The sequence below is a fragment of the Tupaia chinensis genome, unplaced genomic scaffold, assembly GCF_000334495.1.
Source record: "Tupaia chinensis unplaced genomic scaffold, TupChi_1.0 Scaffold000161_1, whole genome shotgun sequence".
Classification (NCBI taxonomy): Eukaryota; Metazoa; Chordata; class Mammalia; order Scandentia; family Tupaiidae; genus Tupaia; species Tupaia belangeri.
This window is the reverse complement of record NW_006159632.1, coordinates 2,213,468-2,235,158: the sequence shown is the minus strand read 5'-3', so window position 1 is coordinate 2,235,158 and position 21,691 is coordinate 2,213,468. Positions and strand designations below refer to the sequence as shown.

General features: G+C 44.3%; 1 protein-coding gene across 1 annotated transcript in view; it reads right to left on the bottom strand.

The window, feature by feature from the left end:
- Positions 1-21,691, bottom strand: part of ARID4B (AT-rich interaction domain 4B) — a 171,880-nt gene that overhangs the window by 100,779 nt on the left and 49,410 nt on the right. The window contains exons 3-5 of the mRNA XM_014586812.2: positions 11,102-11,212; positions 4,834-4,899; positions 815-905 (exon numbers count right to left, since the gene is read on the bottom strand). Coding sequence (XP_014442298.1) covers positions 815-905; positions 4,834-4,899; positions 11,102-11,212 — 268 coding nt within the window. The remainder of the gene's footprint in view (positions 1-814; positions 906-4,833; positions 4,900-11,101; positions 11,213-21,691) is intronic.

Here is a 21,691-nt window from a genome sequence, read left to right as displayed (position 1 = left end):
TGTTTTCAGTGAAAGAAAATAAACAACAATACATCAACTATGTTATTAAATTATACATTTAAAAATGGTTGAGAGGGACCAGCAGGTGGCATGGTGGCTAAGGACGCTGGCCTCCCACATGGCCAACAGTGGTTCAAGTCCCAGACCTGGCAGCCTTCTTTATCTCTTTCTCTCTCTCGCTCTCATCTGACCCTCTCTGGTTGTGTCATTTATTTATTTGTTTATAAATTAATTAATTCAATAAGAAAGAAAGATCGAGCATTTAAAAATAAAAAATGACTGAGAGGGGCTAGAAGATGGCGTGGACGTTAAGGCGGATGAATCTCACATGGCTGTCTGCATGATTTGAGTCTCAGACATGGAAGCTTGAAAAACTGGGCATGTGTGTATGTACGTGTCCAGAACCCCAAGAGGAGGACGGAGGGGAAGGGACTACAGCACAGCCGCCTCCACGAGGAGTGCTTTTTCATTTCCCTCTCTGTCTCTGTCTTCAGCAAGCACACATGCCCTACAGCAAAAATTAAGGGGAAAAAAAAAGTTAAAAAGATGAAAACTAAAATTTAAGATATTCATACTCTGGCACAAAAAACTAGAAATCTATTAGGATGAGATAAACAATAATTTCAAATTCATTATATACACATATATTTATGAAGAAAGTTTTTAAAAGATGTGGGAAGAGAAAAGCCAGTAACACTAATAATATCCATGCCATCGAGGAGGAAATGAATCAAAAAATTCCATATTACTTGTATTAAGATCAATTTTATCTGTATCACTGAAAATTTATTTTTAAAAGAAAAGCCATTCTTACCTACAGTATACCAACTCGCATCAGTTAATTTATTGATAACGGCTTCTTGATATGCACCATCAAGGTTCTTCACTTCTACAATAGCTCCTACCTAGGTATTAAAAACAAGTTTAAAAAATACTTATAAAAGATAAATTACAAACCAAAACCTGGTCTTTTTTTTTTTTTTAAACTCTGTGTATAAGGGTAAAGAATAAATTAACAAGTGGAACAGCAGCAATGGCAAATAGAGTCACTGCTTGTGAGGCCGGACGTCACAAGAGGGCGCCCAGGCTCCATTCCCCAGCCCACCTGAACACTGGGCTATGAGTACTTACAGTCTGAATTAGACCAGAGGCTGAAGCAGGAAGATCACAACACAAGACTGTCAAAAATATTTCTCTCTGTCTCTCTCTCTTTCCTTTTTTTCTCATACCTAAATAAATAAATTAAAGAAGACAAAAGTAAAACCAAAACTACTGACTTGTTTTAAGATGCCGGTAATTTCGCTCAGCACTGCCGGATGGAATCTATGCATTAGCAGAGGTACCAGCAGAGTGAGAAAGGCAAATGCATCAGGCATTGCTATTAAAACAGGCCAGCCCTAGGACCAGCGGACGGCAGTGGTTATGTCACTGGACTCCGACACAGTCACCACAGTCTGAGTACCAGACCCAGGGGCTTAGGCACATGTGTGCGTGCCCAGAGTCCCAAGAGGAGAATGAATGGAGGAGAAGGGATGCAGCGCAGACATCCCCCGAGGGATGACTTCTCATTTTGTCTCTCTCTCTCACTGGGGAGTGCACACGCCTCATAGCAGACATCTCTCTCTAACAAACAAAAACAAAAAACAGGTCAGCCCTTATGCAGCCCTCCTAAAATGAGTTGTCAGATCATACACTAAGAACCACCGTCTATGAAATTGACTGTCCTGGCCTGTATCTCCTCTTTAAAGGAGGCCAAGGAAAACAGGCACATTTACAAACTAGCTCTGAGGTTTCCGTATGGGCTAGAATGTACCACTAACGAGCCATTTGAAATATTTTCCATCGGATTAAGAAAATGCTAATAATTACACTTATATGGTCTTTATCGTGATGAAGAAAACAAACCTGTTCAGAAAAGAGACTGTTAGTCCAACACAATGCTCTAAAGGGAAAAAGAACTTCAGAAAATTACCAAAATTTTTGTTAAATGACTACTGTCAATAAGCACATGCTATAATATTTTTATGTAATAGTCAAATGGCCTAGAACTTATTTTCATGTAAGCTCAATAAATAAAAATGTATTTAAATCAAATAACAATCATTTCTGGTAGATTAATTTCCTCTGAAAGAAACATTTATCCAAACGCTGACACTTTCTATCAGCTGATAGAGAGCTATGAAGTACATTAGGGCAGGTCCCCAAGCCCCAGGCCGCAGACTGCAGACTGAAATCAGTCCATGGGCCTTGAGGAACCAGGCCTTAGGCAGAAGACAGTAGCAGCCAGTGAGTGAATCTCCGTGTGTACTTGCGGCCACTCCCCATCCCTGGCTTTGGTGCCTGAGCGCCACCTGAGCGCCACCTCCGGTCAGATCGCAGCAGCACTGCTATCTCATAGGCGCACAAAGCCTTCCAGGAACTGTGCTTGGGAGGGACCAGACCGCTTGCGTACTCCTTATGAGATAATGCCTGGTGAGCTGAGGTCCAGCTGAGGCACTGCCACTGTTGCTGGGGAATGGCTGCATCCTGCTCTATGGTGAGCCTATAACTATGTCACCATATGCTACAATGTAATTATAATAGAGATAAAGTGTACAACAACACAATGTGCTTAAATCATCCCGAAACCAACCGCCTCACCCCTCTCTACTCCCCTACCCGCGGTCCACGGTCTTGCGCAAAACCAACCCCTAAAATGTTGGGGACTGCTACATTACGGAACAATCAAAATCTACAGGGGAAAAAACCCACAGACAAGAAAGACATCTGAGTAATTCTGAGAAGAAAATCGGATCCCCTGCCTATGTAAACATGAAAATGGCCCAGTCACGGTGGCCTGTGCTCTACAGGCTAGGACTATATGGGAGGTCCAGGTTCAATCCCTGGCCCAATCTAAAGGCCAGCACAGTGGCATGCAATGTAACCCTGACAACACGGTCACAGGCTGAGGCAGGAGGACTGAGCGGACAGCTGCCTGAGCCACATGGGACCCCTTACAGAAACGAGCGAGGGGACGGCCATGCCCATAGTCCCAGCGGGAGCTGAGACAGTACAACTGCAACATGGAGAGCTTGCCTTTAAAATAAATAACACCAAAGGGTCTGAAGTCTTAATCATGCACAAGGGCAATTTTAATACAGTAGTAAAAAACAAACAGGCAAAATGAACCCAGTGAGCCATGATCCCAGGGGCTGAGGCAGTAGCAGGAGACAGAGCTGGACAAGAGGATACAAAGTAACTGCCTTTTCTAACCCTTTCCTTTGTCATAAAGCAGTTAGCTGGCATCTGTGGGCCAGTCAGGCAAAGAGCCCTGTCCCCCCGCTTCCGGACACAGACTCCGCATGCTGGACACCCACAGGCCCCGGAATTCCCATCACAGACCACCATCTGTCAAATTCTGTTCTGCCCTTGTGGCCCTGAGACTATGGCCCGATTACTTTACTCCCTCGCGCTCCTCTTCTGAAAAGGGCTGTTACGAGGAGCCAAACTCAGCACGGTCTACACTACGTAAACCATGGCTGACATCCTGCCTAACTGAACACGGTTGCCTTTCTGCCTCTGTGGGACACTAGAGGTAGTACCCACCACATAGAAACAGGAGGAAATAACTGTTACAAAGCAGTATTTAAAACACACAACCCACCAACTCCACGCAGGTACTGCACAGGGAGGGTATTACTGCCCTGGGGGCCCAATTAAGGGTTTTAAAACTCAACAAACAAAAACTGGCAGATACACACACCTAACTCTCCAAAATCTACAGCGTCACGAGCAATGGATTCGTACATCTACAGAAGTTTCTTCAATTCTGTTAACAGTTCCAATGATTCTAAGGCAATGCCCACTTCCAGACACTGAAAATCAGCACCAAAGAGCACACAGGGCACCCGCAACGCCACAGTTTGCTCACTGGTAGAAAGCACAGCAACACCGATTTCACTCGCCAGTAAGGAACAAATACAAAGAAAACTCTCTGTTAGTAGGAATGTGCTCATCACTGACAGTTGCCTGACAGCCCATCAAAGACTTCACTTGGCATCAGTTACCCTAAAGAAGTACGAGCTCTGAGTTCTAGTCTTCTAACCTTCTCATTTTAGAGACCCACTTGGAAGCTAGCTCACTGAAGCCGAGTTCATCACCCATTGCTCCTGGGAAATCATTACCTTTATAACAGACACATGCAGGACTGAGCAGAGGAGTGAGTGACAGCAGTCTTGGGTTAGGCCGGAGGTCTGGGCAGGTTGGATGTGGGGGTGGAACGCCATGCCACACTCGGCAGATACAACCCGGACCTAGTCTGTCATCTGACTGCGCTGAACTCGGATCTAAGTCGGATGTAGCACACGGGCTCTACTCTGCACACGGCACCAGACCTTACGTGCACAGTAGTTTGTTCTCCCCCTAAACCTTTACCTTACACGGACTGTTTCTACCTCTAAGACGCTCCCTCTCCCTATACCCTTATAAAAATCACTGAACCCTGCCCTAACAAACAATTTCTGTGGCCTGTCTCCCTCCCTCTCTCTCCCTTTCTGTCGGACCAGCGAACCTCACTTGGGAGTGCTCCCAATAAAGGCTCTATATTTCCATTTTCTTGCGTGGTCCGCCCATTCCTCACACTTGGTGTTTGTGTTTCCAAACACTGTTAAGTTATACTGTCACCACCAGGCACTGTTTCATATTATTTCTGTTTTTATCTATAAATCTTTTTAGAGAAAACTCTGCATTTATTTCATCAATTGAGTAATAAGCCAATGAAGTAAAAGGAAATGACCAAGTATAATCATTACTTTCTAATCCAACACTAGCATTAGTAATGAACTGATTAATTACCTTTAGTGGGCCCTTTATGTGGTCATCTTGAACTTCCACCGTTGAAGAATCATGTCTAAATGTCACCTGGAGATTATAAATGTAATTAAACGCCAAAAATTAAAATAAAAAGCAACAGAAGCTCAGACGCATTAATTATTCATTTTTACTACAAATAATATAAAACAGTAGCTGCTTAGTTTATACACGATCCCAATCCCTAAGTTGATTACGTAAAGGAGATTTTTTTAACTAAAGTAACCAATGGTATGACATCTAAATTACTCAATGTTCCACGTTATCATGCTTTACTCAATATTAGTTTTCTTGTACATCTTCTTTTCCAAAAAGAATGAGGAAGGAAGATGGAGAGATCTTAAGCTACTGGGAGCTTATTATATGCAGAACATTCAATAACCAGATTAAGGCCCAGCTTAACTATAAACCACAACAGCAAAGCCTTGCTGTGAGCTAAGTATTGAGCTCAAACTGCAAACATTTACTCTTCCCAACCCTATTAGGCAGATGTGATTATTTCCATCTTGTTGATTTAAGAAAACTGAGGGATAAAAAGTTTAAGTAACCATCCCTAAACCCCAGAACCGGCACATGGTGGAGCTGCTGCTGAAATGTCAGCTACTGAATGTTTATTAGCACACAGCTCCAGGACAGCCTTGCACCCTCTGTGTCAGTAGAGAACCAGAGAATAAGGACTCAGGAGGGGGGAGATTACATTAAAATAAGGCTTCAAGTTTAAATATTTAATTAGCTCATGAGGAGGAACTAGTTAGCTTTTACTATTCATATAGAAAATGCTGGTTTCTCTATATAAGGCAGAGTGTTCTTACGAGGACTGAACCACTGACCCTAACCATTCTCAGATGATAACTATGGGGTAGTCATTTTAAGTCATGGACTCACTCATAAACCAACTAGAAAAGAAGATGCCTTATACCATGGTATCCCAGGAACTTCTGTATCACTATGCTTTATTTAAATCATGTGTTGAGGTATCTGTGCCCTTCATTTAATCTGTAAGCCACTTACAGATAGGTAGGCACTAGGTCTTAACCTTAGAGTTTCAGTTTCTTTACTGAATGCTTAGCACATAGTAAGTGCTCACTAATAAAAGCAGGTAGTGAAAAAATGTTATCAACATTATCACTGAAAATGCACTAACTGCAGCCAGCAGGTGGCGTGGTGGATAAAGGTGCTAGATTCCCACATGGCTAACCTTGGTTTTAAAGTCCCAGATCTGGCAGCTTGCTTTCTCGCTTTCCCTTTCTCTTTCTCTGTCTAGTCAAATTAAAAATAAATAACAATAACAAATAGAATTAAATAAATAAATCTTTTTTAAAAATGGACTAATTTGGGACCAGTTGGTGTAATGGCTATGTCACTGGATTCCCATGTAGTTGACTACGGTTCAAGTACTACTGGTCCTGGTGGCTTAAACTCACACCAGGCGCATGTGTGTGTATGCCCAAGATCCTTAGTGGAGAATGGAGGAGAACAGATTGTGGCATGGCCATCCCACCTGGGGGATGATTTCTTGCTTTCTATCTCCCTGTCTCTGTCTTTCTGGCAAGTGCTCATGCCCTCAAGCAAAAACCTCTCCCCCCTTAAAAAAAAAAAAAAAAAAAAAAGACTAATCTTGCAGTAGAGGCAGAAGGGCTATGAGTGAAAAGCTACCCTGAGCAACATAAGGAGACCCTGTCTGAAACTGAGCTCAGTGATGGCCCCTGCCCACAGCACAGAAGTGAAGCCTGCAGAGCCAACTGTGCTTCGAATCCAGGCCCAGGTGACCTGCAAAATACATCAGGCACATGTGCATGGCTGCCCAAATTCCCGATAGAAAGGAGACAAGGAGGAAAAAGAGCTGCAGCATGTGTCCCACCGTGTGTGTGTCAGGGGGAAATGCTAGAACATGCTCACTCTCTCTAGGGAATGCTAGCTCACTCGCTCGCTTGCTCGCTCTCTCCCTCTCTCTCTCTCTCTGTGATGGATGAATGTATGCACTTCTGGCATAAAAAGAAAAAGAAAAGAAAAGGTGAAGCTGGCAGGTAGCATGATAGTTGAGACAACTGACTCCCATATGGCCAACCATAGTTTGAGTCCAGGACCTGATGGTTTGCTTTCTCACTTTCCCTTTCTCTCTCTGGTCAAATTTTAAAATAAATAAATAATAATAATAATAACAACAAAAACATGAAATTAAACATATAATTATTTTTTAAAAAGGAAAAGAATATGTATTAACTTTGGATCAGAAACAACTGGTAAAAGACTAGCTACAGAAGTACATCCTGGATGCTCTGTTTAGGAAGCTGAGGCTACTTGGGGGACGCAGGTTAGATTCCTAGCCCACCCTGAAAAACCAAATCACAGTAGCATGGGCCTATAACCCCAAGCTCCTTGAAAGCTGAGGCAGACAGATCACAATACAGAGAGACCCTGTCTTAAAAAAAAAAAAAAAAAAAAATAGAGGCCAGCAGGTGGCAAGGTGATTAAGGTTCTGGAGTCCCACATGGCCAACCATGGTTCAGGTTTCTAACCCAGTGGTTTGAAAATAACATTGGGCATACGTGAACACATGCCCAAAATTCCAAGAGGAGAATGGAAGAGAAAGGAATGCAATGTGGCCATCCCCCACAGGGGGTGATTTCTCACATTCCCTCTCTCTCGATATCTCTGGCAAACACCTAAAAACAAAAACAAAAACAAAACAAAAACATAAACAACCACAATGGAGCCAGCAGGCAGTACGGTGATTACAGCACCGGATTCCCACAGGGTCGACCACAGCTCACGTCCTGGATGCGGTGGCTTGAAAAGTATGCCGAGTGCATATGTCTCTGCGTGCTCAAAATCATGAGAAGGCCAGAAGAGAAGGGACTGCAGCATAGCCATTCCCCCTACAAGGGTGATTTATCACTTTCCCTCCCTCTCTCGCTGGCGAGCACCCTATGGCAAAAACCTAACACACATATACTCCCTCCACACACACAGGTATATGTGAAACTAGTTAATAAATACACCCCCACATTTGTCAAGAAAATGATTAACTTTTGTGTATGGGGCTAATAGGTAGGGAGGTTGATAGGGTCTCGCCCTGTTGTAATCACCCTGCCTCAGCTTCCCAAGTAGGTGGGACCACAGACAGGTACCACAACAGCTGGCTCTCTCAGACAGTCTCACTATGTTGTCCACACTGTCTGCAAGCTTATGATCCTCTTGCCTGAGGCTTCCAGGTACACAGGACTAAAGGCACTGCCCGTGGTTCTGCAGGGTGGATTGAGAATCAAACTCAGGCCTCCTATGTGGCCTTAGACTGCAGATTAGCATCCAATCTGTGCTATGAGGATATTGGTAAGAAATTGGAACTGCAAAAACATTTCTACAGTAACCAGTGGTTCTGTAGGGTGGATTGTAGGTGATTGAGAATCAAACTCAGGCCTCCTATGTGGCCTTAGACTGCAGATTAGCATCCAATCTGTGCTATGAGGATATTGGTAAGAAATTGGAACTGCAAAAACATTTCTACAGTAACCAAAAAATAAAAGACTTCAAGTACGGTTTAGACATCCATTATTTGTAAAGCACAGATGCTATCACTAGGGGCAGCAGTCAGGTAAAGACGGTCCTGGTCTTTTCATACCTAGCAACAAATGGCAGGACTGCTGCTATGTCACCCTCCCAGTTCATCCCTTATATGGGGACAACCAGCTCAGAGTACAAGTCAGGGCTAAATGCAGATACCCAAAGCATGGTCCTGGAGTAACACTGTTCCTGCCAAAGACAACATCTTTGCTAACGAGGACAGAAGAGCTACCTGCACCATAAGGGAGGGCTTTAGTCTAATTCACACTGGTACTAGTAGTGTCCTAAAAAAGTGAAAAAATTGGTAAAAAGCTTTCTCTTACTATTTAGCACAGCTGTGTCAAGAAACTGAGTGACCAGGCAACACAAGGGGGCGCACCCAGGACAGGAACTGCGTTGTAGCAGTGCTGTAAGAGCAGCGGCATAACCAATGACAATAAACTCACAGGCACGCGCTGTGGAAACTGAAGGTGGCCACGACCAGCATCCTACGGGTCTGCAGTCACGTTAAAGACCTGTGACAATTAACAGGGGTGCACCTTAAAGTTATTGAGGGGGCTTTTCAACACAGCCATGTACACAGGAGAAAGCCAAGCACAAGGCACAGAAAAGGCTCCAGAGGGACCAGCAGTTAGCATAATGGCTATGTCACTGGTCTCCCACGTAGTCGACCGGGGTTCGAGTCCCAGACCCGGTGGCTTAAACTCACGCCAGGCGCATGTGCGTGCGTGCCCAAGATCCCGAGAGGAGAATGGAGGAGAAGGGATTGTGGTGTGGCCATCCCCCCTGGGGGGTGATTTCTCGCTTTCTGTCTCTATGTCTCTGTCTGTCTGTCTGGTGAGCACACGCGCCCTATAGCGAAAACCTCTCAAAAAAAAAAAAAAAGGCTCTGGAAGGGCCTCTGATTCTGTCCATAGGCAGTATGACACCTATACAGCCTGTTTCGTCAGGGATGCTCAAATGAAAGGTTACAAGCTAAATGAAGATCAGGGCCTGCATTCCCACCCCACTCTACCTCACAGCTAACCAGTACCTGCTCTACAGGCGGCCACTCGGGGACAGCGACAAATGAATAAATGCCTACTTTCAAATACTGGTCTCTACTTTCCTTTCTTTTTTTCTTTTCAGTTGTCAGAGAGCACATGCAGTGGCCAGGAAGACAGGGAGAGGAAGAAAGCACCCTACCCTGGGGCATGGTCACACCACAGTCCCCTTTCTATCCTGTCGGGGTGTGGGGTATGCATACACACATGCAGCAGCGCGCCTTTCAAGTCACTGGGGCTAAGATGTGAATCCAGACAGCCACATGAGACACCCAGCTCTCTTAATACTAGGCTACAGGGCCCGCCCGGTCCCTTATTTTTCAATACTGGTAATTTATTAAAATGTGGGCAAATGGGGCTGGTCGGTGGCATGGTGGTTGGGGTGCTGAACTCCCACATGTCCGACCTCAGTTCAAGTCCCAGACCTGGCAGCCTGCTTTCTTACTTTTCCTTTGTCCCTCTTTGGTCAAATTAAAACATAAGTAATGGGGCCAAGAAATGGTGTAGCAGTTACATCACTGGACTTCCACTGGACTTCCCACATGATTGAATGTGGTTTGAGTCCTGGACCCGGTGGCTTATAACTCACACCAGGTGGATCCAGCAGGTGGCATAATGGTTCCGTAGCTGGACTCCCAGTAGTCAGCCACAGTTTGAGATCTGGACCCAGTAGCTTAAAACTCATCCCAGGCACATGGGCATGCGGGCCCAAAATCCTGAGAGAATACAGAAGGGAGTGCTGCATGGCCATCCCCCCTGGGGGGTTACTTCCTGCTTTCTATCTCTGTCTCTCCAGCGAGCTCACACACCCTATAGCAAAAATCTCTCTGTTCTTTAAAAAAAAAAAAAAATCAAACATGCCAGGCACGGATGTGCTGTACCCAAGATCCTGGGAGGAGAATGGAGAAGGGATTATAGCATGGCCACTCCCCAGGGAGTGATGTCTCGCTTTCCCTCTCACTGCCTCTGTCTCTTCTCTCTTTCTCTGGCGCAAGCACCTAAGGCAAAAAAGTATCTAAAAATATTTATAAATAAATAATAAATAAAATTAATTCTTTTTTAAAATGTGGTCAGTTGCATTTCTATTGCTGCATTATTTAGGAAAACACTCAAATACTTTAGGAAACTTGAGAAAGGCAGAAGGTATGGAATCAACAACCACATGCATTTTATTCCACTGGTATCGAAAGGTACCAGTCACGAATCTCACCCCCATTTCGTGGATAAAAATGGAGGTGGAAAGACGGTTTCCTAAAGTTGTTAAGCCAGAGGAGTTCCAATTCTGCCAACACAGCTACAATGGCCTTAGAGAAATCATTAGTCCTTTATGAGCCTCATTTTTCTTATAATCAAATGAAACAACTGAAATAGAATATTTCTAAGGTCCTTCTCCAGCTCTAAAATGCTAGCAGCCCAATACCAAGTCTGTACTGAAATCGCATTCAAAGTTCCAATTGTGGTCATCTAACTTCATTCCAACGGAAAAAATGAAAATCATGAATAATACTTCCTCTTGAGGTATTTTTTACAACCATTTGTCCTAGAAACTCATTGAGCAGAAAAAGAATTCTCAGACACACTCATCAAATACGAGTTTAAGTATCAAACACAGAAAATACGATTAGCAACATTTGCAAACACCACACCTTGACTTTGACGAGTCTTTTTGCTGTCTTGATCTTGGCTTCACAGAAGGCTCCTCGGTACTTGGCACTCACGTCCGTGCCCACTGTCAGATAGGGGGGCTCGTCAAGCGCCTAAAAATGCAGAGAAATAATATCATACTTCAACTCTCGAATTTCTTCCCACAATGAGATCTCAGAACGGGCCAACTCCTACTATCACAGTAACAGTTCCAAGGGGTAATGTATTCACTAACAAGACCAACCTATAAAATGCTATTAGTTTAAAATAAGTAAAATGTTTATAATAAAATCTATTTAAATGTCCTAACATACACCTTGTAAATTATAAAAACATACTTTATCTTCTCTTTGTTTAAAAAGAATTGTTTATTTTATTTATTATCACAGATGGGGGGTGGCGGGGAGCCGCCAAGTCCAGGACTTTAACTGTAGTCAGTCATGTATGAGTCCAGCACCTTAACCATAACGCCACCTGCCGGCCCCAAAAACATGTTTTTTCTTTTTCTTTTTCTTTTTTTTTTTTTTAGAGGTTTTTGCTATAGGGCGCATGCGCTCACCAGACAGACAGAGAGAGACAGAGAGACAGAAAGCGAGAAATCACCCCCCAGGGGGGATGGCCACACCGCAATCCCTTCTCCTCCATTCTCCTCTCGGGATCTTGGGCACGCACGCACACGCGCCCGGCATGAGTTTTAAGCCACCGGGTCCGGGACTTGAACCGCGGTCGACTACATGGGAGTCCAGCAACACAGCCATTATGCTAACTGCTGGTCCCGAACCATGTTTTTTCTATTAAACACATATGATACAAGATATGAATCAGCTCGCTCACAAGTACAGCCTTCCAACCAGCCCTGCAAACACCCATTCAGCCATACATGATTCAAATATTACTGACTCATTCACCCTGTACACGGGCCCACCTGCTGGAAGGTAGACCTGTAAAGCTCCAAGTCTGAAAAATATCTCTTTCAATAGTTAGGCTTTATCTTGGGCAACCACCAAAATTCAGAACAGCTTTGTTTTATCTCTATCTAGACAAATTCTAAAGTGGAACGGTATAAAGAACTGGGAGCAGAGACAGCATAGCAGCTGCACTGCTGGACTCCCACACGGCCAAATGCAGTTCAAGTCCCCAACCCAGTGACTTGAAAATCACAGTGGGCGCATGTGCATGCCCAAGACCCTGATAGGAGAATGGAGAAGGGACTGTAGCATGGCCATCCCTCTGGGGGCTCATGTCTCACTTTCCATCTCACTGACTTCCACCTCACTGTTTCTGTCTCTCTCCAGGAGCGCATATGCCCTAAGGCCAAAAGCTTTAAAAAAAAAAAAAAAGGAAGAAGAGGAGTACATGTATACAAACTACTGGTAAAAAACGATATGAAAAAAAGTCAATCTAGGAAGTCTCAAATAAAATTACTGGGCTGAAATGTCTGTTTTATTCTTCTACCTTAAATGGTATTTATGTGATTTAGATTTTTTTTAAGGTTTTGGCCATAGAGTACAAACATTCTCTGGCAGGGCGGAGGAGGGGAGAGTGAGAAGTTACTCCCCACGGGGGAAAGGCCACGTAGCAATCCCATCTCTTCTATTTTCCTCTTGGGATTTTGGGCAAGGACACACATGTGCCTGGCATGATTTTCAAGCTGCTGGGTCTAGGACTTGGACCACAGTTGGTCATGCGGAAGTCCAGTACCGTAACCACATCACCTGCAGGCTCCATGATTTAGTTTCTAAGTCTTTAATCCAGCTGCTCTTCTATAATTAAGTACATTTCTGCACAGGATCTTTAAGTCTTTCCTCTGTCTTCTTGTATTTTTTCCTTAAAACAAGCTCTTGTGGTGTTGCCATCATCCTGCCTCAGTGTCCTGAGTAGCTGGAACCACAGGAGCTCACCACCATGCCCTGCTCCCCCAGGCAGGGTCTGACTGTGCTGTCCTGACCAGTCTCGGGCTCTTGACTCTCCTGTCCAGATAACGGAGTCACTGGGCTTCTAGGCATACACCACCATGCCCTGCATCCGGCCTTCAGGTCGGACCACAGTCAGTCTTGGGCTTCCCCCATGGTCCCGCTGGCACAGCACAGTGTCTTAGCAGTGAGAGCCATCTCCTCCATTCCTCCTTACCAGGATTCAGGGCATGCATGTACATGTACCCATCTGTTGTGTACACTACCTGGTTCAGGACTAGAACCATATAGTTGACCATGTGGGGTCCAGCCAACTTACCCACCATGCCATAGGCTAGCCCCAGCTTGCTAAGTTTACAATGCTCTTGTACTTAATCAATGCATTTCTACTTTACCTATTTGTCCTATGCCTCTTAAAATACCATTTTCCTTAGCCAAAAATATGGTTAAATTGCAGACAAATGAGTGGCTTTATTTAGCAAGAACTAAAAAGGGACTAGCAGTATTTCACTTAAAATGTTTCAGGAGAGGGACCTGATGGCGGGGCAATGGTTACATCACTGGGCTCCAACATGGCTGACTGCAGCTCAAGTGCCAGACCTGGAGGCTTCAAACTCACACTGGGCATGTGTGCGTGCATGTCCAAAAACCTAAGAGGAGATTGAAGGAGAACGAACTATAATGTGGCCACCCCCTGGGGGTGATTTCATGCTTTCTGTTTCTGTCTCTCTGGCAAACGCATGTGCTCTATGGCAAAAATCTCTACAAAAAAGAAAATCTTTTCGGAGGGAGCACTAACGTTTGGCAGGGAGGCTGTGACAGTGGCTGCATTAGCAGCTCGGACTGTGGTGATCATGACTCGATTTAGGCACATAACACATCATCATAAGCTATTCAATCGTTGTCAATGAAATAATTCTAATTTTTATTAAAAGAGGGAACAGGGGCCAGCAGGTGGCATGATGGTTAAGGGCGCTGGATTCCCACATGGCCAATTGTGGTTCCAGTCCTGAACCTGGTGGCCTCTCTCCCTCTCTCTGGTCAAATTAAAACCATAATACTAATTATAATAACAAATGGAGTTAAATAAATAATTTTTTAAAAGAGAACAAAAATTTCAACATATTTCAATTCTCTATGGTTCCAGGGATATTGGTTCACCCCCAGAGAAACCCAAATGTAGACGGTACTTATGACCATGGTCGGGATTCTCCACGTGTACAGCTCCCCACCAACACAGTTAGGACAACTGGAAACAGACGAGGTGCCCCCAATCAGAACAGACGAGAACACGAAATCAACTACAAGTTGCACATGTGTACTCACAAGTGAGTATTTAACAAGTTGTACCTTTTTAATACATCATTCTAAGCAAAAAGAGAATAGAAGACCACCACATGTAGACAGATACTCACATCAAACACCAGACACCATTTCTGCTATAGCCAGTTGCAGATGTGCTTATTTAGTAGGATTATTAAAACTCAATTTCATAGACGAAATTTCCCCTTAACCAAGCACATCCCACATCCTCACCAACAGGAAAATTCATGCTGACAGCGAAGAGTATTAATTATCTAAAATATCATAGGGACAAATTATTATTTTGAAAAGTAATATTAATAGTTTCCTTCCTTCAAGCTTGAACACATGAAAAGGGATTTCAAGGTATATAGAGAAATGCCTCTTAGAAAAAGCCTCATGGAGAGACGAGCAGTTAGCGTAATGGCTGTGGGGCTGGACTCCCACGTAGTCGACCGCAGTTCGTGTCCCGGACCCGGCGGCTTAAACTCACGCCGGGCACGTGTGCATGCGTGCCCAAGATCCCGAGAGGAGAATGGAGGAGAAGGGATTGCAGTGTGGCCATCCCCTCTGGGGGGGCGATTTCTCGTTTTCTATCTCTCTGTCTCTGTCTGTCAGGCGAGTGCACACTCCCTTATAGCAAAAACCTCTCCAAAAAAGAAAAAAGAAAAAGCCTCATGGAACCAGCAGGTAGCGGTAGTTAAGGCGTTGGACTCTGACATGGCCAAATGTAGTTTGAGACTTGGATTTGGCAACTTTACTTTCTCTATCTCCCTGTCTCTCTCTGGTGAGCACACATGCCCTATAGCAAATTAAAAATAAAATTAAATAATTTATAAAGGATTATGGGTTATTTTTCATTTTCTTATGAATACTTTCCTACATTTTCCAATTTACTTGCAATTATTTTACTAATGAAATAGTATTAAGAGAACAGGCCCCAGAATCAGATACATAAGCTCAAATCTACCAGGGAGCAGCTGGATGACCTCCAGCTGGACCCCCACACCTCAGGGAAAAACAACAGTTACTCTCTCACAGAGAGAGTAAGTCGCTACAATGTCCTGCCAGGACAGACCCTGTTAGGGCCCAGCCCAGCCATGCCAGATAAAAGCCAGTATTACTCCATAGTAGGGGCAGAAGCTGAGTCCAAAACATCATCCTATATAAAGGATCCGATCATAACTGATCTCCACAGAAACAGAGCAGGTATAACTGTGTGTGTACATGAGAGAAACACAGGGAGGGAGGAAGCAAGGGAGACTTTGCAAAGTTTGTGAAAAAATGAGATTAAAGCTTATTCTGGTGCAAGAAAATTTTGAAACCCATGCATCGTATTTTCAGCATACATTTTATGCATGAACTTTTTGAAGACTCCTCTACATGGGAGAGGGATTCCTTTAAAACATAATCTCCCTTTTCCAATTCGAAAATAAAGACATCACATTGAATTCTTGTAGCAAGAAAGGCTGGAACCCTTTGAAAGGAAACTCCATAGTGTATCATGACCCCTTCATGTGGCCAGAAGACAACTAAGACCACACTCCTAACTCTGAGGTCAGCAGTGCTGTGGGCCAAGGAGAACTGAGTAGCCAGGTAACTAAGAGTCCTCTGACCAACCCCAACCACAACCGGCAGACACAAGGTATGTGTGTCTATCCGTATCTATCCGTACACACAGACAGAAAAATTCTTACCTCTTTTTACTCCTCTTGATTTTTGATTCTCAGATTCTGATCAATAATATGAGCCATCTCAGAAGCTAAAATAAGATGCTTACATGTAGCACCTCTGTGCCAGAAAGGAGATTAAATCAGTACATTACCATCCCTTTGTTTAGCAAACAGCAGTTTTCTCGTTGTCAAGACAACGGCTACCTCACAGTCATCCAGCACTGCTGGAACAATTACTTTTTTAGTCGGTCAACCAAATGTCGGAACAGTCACCTAAAAAACCACTGTATTCCATGGAAACACTAAAAAGCATAAGCAATTTTTACATTAGCTACTGGTTAATAATCATCCTTTAAGATGCCAAAATGCCATGGGAGCATACAAGTGCCTGAATGAATCCATGCTAATCTACTGTGTCTCTGGCTGCTGTACTCCAAACACATAAGGAAAATTTTACAAAGACAACAGTCAAATCAATCCAAACAGCTGGCTAACACCAACGCTGCCTAGGAAATACTCTGTCATTACAGACCTACCTATTCTTTGAAAAAAGCAACAGGCGAGGCATGGCTGCCATGGCTCTGTGGGCTGGGCACACACAGGAGAGCCCAGCTGCCTCCAGCCCAAACTAAGGGCCAGGTACAGTGGCTTCCATGGTCCCAGCTGAGTCAGGAGGCTGAGGCAGGGCCCAGAGGATCTGACAGGGTTTAGGGGGAGCCTAGAACAGGGGTTCCCTAGGCCACAGACCACTAGCAGTTCTCACCTCAGGCTGCCCAACGAAGTGTCATCTGTATTTACAGCCACTCCCCATAACTCAGGTCGCCTGACCCCGCCTCCCATCCCATCATCTGTATTTACAGCCACTCCCCATCACTCAGATCTGCCTGAGCCCCGCCTCCCATCCCATCATCTGTATTTACAGCCACTCCCCATCACTCAGATCTGCCTGAGCCCCGCCTCCCGTCCCATCATCTGTATTTACAGCCACTCCCGATCCCTCAGGTCTGCCTGGGCCCCGCCTCCTGTTCCATCATCTGTATTTACAGCCACTCCCCATCGCTCAGGTCCCCCTGAGCCCCAACTCCCGGCCCATCAGCCTCAGCACTACATTCTCTTAAGAGACCCATATAGGACCTTCTGGTCAGGAAAACACAACTCAGGGCGTCCAGTGATTCAGCATGATGGTGAGCTGTGGAATTATTTCATTATATATCACAAAATAATAATAATAGAAATAAAGACCATAATCAGTGAATGTATTTTATTCTTCCCAAAACCATCCTTCCCCCTACCCAAGTCTGTGGAAAAACTGTCTTCCATAAAAATCACAAGCCTGGAGCCAAGAAGGTTGGGGACCACTGTGCCGGAAGACACCTTACTGAAATAACTCCTTGAAGAATGTGGCACTACAATGGTTAATGTGTGGGGATGAAGCAAAAAGAATCAACACAGAAGTCTAAACTTTGATGCTACAAACCCTCATAGATGTCCTGAAACACACCCGGCATGACAATAAATTGATGAATAACCCTATTTTGTATATGACAATGCCAAAGAGGTACTAAACCAATAACAGAAGTAATTCCAACAAATGAATGGACCAAAACCATGGACACTTACAAATCAATAGGTATACCATTTCAAAACTGAACTTAAAATGTACAACTTTTTAGGACATATTACAAATGAATGCATTGAAGAAATGTATTCACTGAGGAAAACCATGCAGTCTAACATCTCTCCCTTCTAGTAGGGTAGTGAGGCAGACATAGGTTAGGGAGGGCTGAGGTGTGGGGAGGATCAGGGAGGGAACAGATGCTGAGTAAACAGGGCAGTGAGGAGGCTGGAGGACCAAAGGAGGCATAGGCAGACTCTCTGGCTGAGGACAGGATTAAGAGTTGAAAAGGGACACGGGACCAGCAGTTAGCGAAATGGCTATGTCACTGAACTCCCACGAAGTCGATCACGGCTCGAGTTCTGGACCCGGTGTCTTAATAAACTCACGACAGGCACGTGTGCGTGCATGCCCAGGATCCCAAGAGGAGAATGGAGGAGAAGGGATTGTGGTGTGGCCATACTTCCTGGGGGGTGATTTCTCACTTTCTGTCCCTCTGTCTCTCTCTGTCTTTCTGGTGAGTGCACGCGCCCTACAGCAAAAACCTCTCCCAAAAAAAAGAATTGAACAGGGACAGAGACCAGCAGCACGGCTGAAAACGTACCACAGGGACCACACAAGTGAAGGCACTGATCAAGTGCATAATTACACCAAGGACAGCGTGGTCATGTTCTCCCTGACTAAGACATTAAAAAGGAAGGAGCTTGGGCTACACAGAAGTCTAAGGATTCACTTAGAACTGGAAACATGGTTTCAATTCCTACAGTGTAATAGATACATATACACACAAAACTAAAAAAGTATACTTAAAGGTGTATGTGTGCATGTGCATCCATATGTGTACATACATGCCTGTATTTTCTAGTTCTGTCTACCAGAACTAGTGACAGATCATTAACAAAAAACAGCAAGGTCATTAATCTCGATTCCTATGTCCCGTTCTCCACTACACAAACTAAGAATCTTGGAGAAGGGGCTGATTTCAAGCTTGGGCAGGGGAAGGTATAGGAATCTAAAAAGTCTTGCGCTAATAAGTAAGAAATGCTGGGGCCAGCAGGTGGCTCAGTGGTTAAGGCACTGAACTCCCACATGGGTGATGGTGGTGTGAGTTTCGGAACTGGCAGCTTGAAAATCATACCAGGCATGTGCATGTGCATGTCCAAAATCTCAGGAGAATGGAGAAGAAGGGTGTATGACCATCCCTCCTGGGAGGTAATTTCTCACTTCCTCTCACTGTCAGTCTCTTTCTCCAGCAAACACACGCATCCTATAGCTAAAACCCGAGGGGGGAGGGGTAAGAAAATGTTCCACGAAATGCTGGGGACATCTCAAACACACACAGGAGACACCTTGAAGAAGAATCCCACCAGACAAATGGGAAAAACCTAGAGTATCAAAATAAATATCCATTGTTCCAACATCTGGTTGAGAGATGTACATATGTATATCAAAAGGATCAATGTACGATCTGCATATTCCACTGCAAGTTAATTCATGAGGAGGTGAGCTGGCAGGAGGCATGGTAGTTAAAGGAGTTGGACTCCCACATGGCCAATAGCAGTTCAAGTCCTGGACCTGGTGGCTTGCTTTCTCACTCCCCACCCCCTCTCTCTCCCAGTCTGATCAAACTGAAAAATAATAACAAATTAAGTTAAATAACATAATTCTTGGGGCTGGCAGGTAGCATGGTGGTTGAGGGTGCTGGACTCCCACATAGTCAACCACAGTTCAAATCTGGGACCTAATGGCTTGCTTCTCACGTTCTCTCTCTCTGTTCCTCTCTGGTCAAATTAAAACAAACTAACTAAAAACATAAATTAAATAGGGACCAGCAGTTAGCGTAATGGCTATGTTGCTGGACTCTCAAGTAGTCGACCGCGGTTTGTGTCCCAGACCCAGTGGCTTAAACTCATGCCGGGCGCATGTGCATGCGTGACCAAGATCCCAAGAGGAGAATGGAGGAGAGGTGATTGCGGCGTGGCCAACCCCCCTGGGGGGTGATTTCTCGCTTTCTGTCTCTCTGTCTCTGTCTATCTGGCGAGCGCACACGCCCTATAGCAAAAAACTCTCCAAAAATAAATAAATAAATAAATAAATCTTTAAATAAATACATTATTTTTTTTTAATTAAGGATGAGAGACCAGCAGATGGCATAATGGTTACATTGCTGGACTCCCACAGACTCAACCACAGTTTGCGTCCCAGACCCGGCAACTTAAAACTCACACCAGGCACATGTGCATGCATGCCCAAAATCACAAGAAGAGAATGGAGGAGAAGAGATTGCAGCCTGGCCAACTCCCCTGGGTGGGGTGGGGGGTAATTTCTCGCTTTCTGTCTCTCTCTGTCTCTGTCTCTCTGGGGAGCACACATGCCCTATAGCAAACAAACAAACAAACAAACAAAAAACTCTCTGAAAATAAATAATGATAAATCACAAACATTTAATAAAACTGGAATCCATGCATTCATATTGACATGAATGAATAAATAAGAAAATAAATTTCAGGTGCAGAACAGGGAAAGCATTTCCTTGCTGTAAAATGCTAACAAATAAACCAGGACTGATAAAAAGACAGACGTGGGATATGGCAGCTATCACAGAGGGGCTTAGTTCAGAGTTGTCAACAGGCGCTAGGATGACAGGTGGAGGTCTGAAGGAGAGCAGGACTCAGCGGATCCTGGAACGCTACTCATCTGACGGGATGCACAGAGAACAAAAGAGCATCCTTTCTTGGGTGGATTTCCCAAGACTGACTCAGGAAATGAGAAAAATTAGGTCAAGTTTGAAGTTATCACACACAAGGCAAGGTTGGGACTCCTTAAAACTCCAAAGGACGTGACGTGTAGAGAAGACTGAGGAGCAGTTTGAGACAGAAGTAGACTGAAGAGAGACGACAAGCAAACGCAGCCGATGTCCGTGGATGACAGCATGGACGGGACGGGAAGGACACTGTGAGGACAGCTGGCGATATCCGAATGGGTCTGGGCAGGACGGTGGTGTGCCGACGCTGAATCCCTGACTGTCTGGGAGCTGCTCCCTGGAGCACTCAGGGATGACAGGACATCTGCCACTTGCTTTCAAAAATTTTGAAGACGGAACCAGCAGTTAGCGTAATGGCTATGTCGCTGGACTCCCACGTAGTCGACCACGGTTCACGTCCCGGACCCGGTGGCTTAAAACTCAAGCAGGGCGCGTGTGGTTGCGTGCCCAAGATCCTGAGAGGAGAATGGAGGAGAAGGGATTGTGGCATGGCCATCCCCCCTAGGGAGTGATTTCTCGATTTCTGTCTCTCTGTCTGTCTGGCGAGCGCACGTGCCCTATAGCGAAAAACCTCTCAAAAAAAAAAAAAAACTTTGAAGACAATACAGAGTACATTTAGATGTGTGTGCACATACACACACAGATTATAGAGCAAATTAGGTAGAATGTTAACAACTGTGCAATCTGGTAAAAAAAAAAAAAAGAATCTGCATGAAGTCTTTGTACCATAAATCTGAAATTATTTGAAAATTATTTTTTGAAGTAGTATATACTTAGTGGGTAATCTGCACATCTTTTTCTATGAATCATCCATATATGGTCTTTGCTCATTTTTCTGAGCTACTCACTTTTTACACTGGATTGTGAAAGTTACTGTACATTAAAAAAAAATCAACTCCTCCCTAAAAAGTAAACATCTTCTACAGTTCTCTGGCAAGCATATGTGTCCCAGACCAAAAATCTCGAGGGGGGGGGGAATATGACCCTGAAACAATCTATCAACAGGAAACATCAATCTTTGATCACCTGTAAGTCTACCAATTACTTGTGTTTTGACCTCAAGAAACTGACCCAGTACTAATAAACACTGTAACCCACTGCAATTTCAGAACTCAACAATAACACGGTAACCAAAGCCACACTCTTCATTGCTACAACACTGTATACTGACTTTGTCCCAGATAGATACTTTATAAAGCTAACCGTTTCACAATGTTTAAGAATTATTTATTTAATTCATTACTTTTAAATTTGCTGTAGGGCATGTGTGTTTTGCCAGAGAGAGAAAGTGAAAAAGCAAGCCACCTAGTCCAGAACTCTAACTG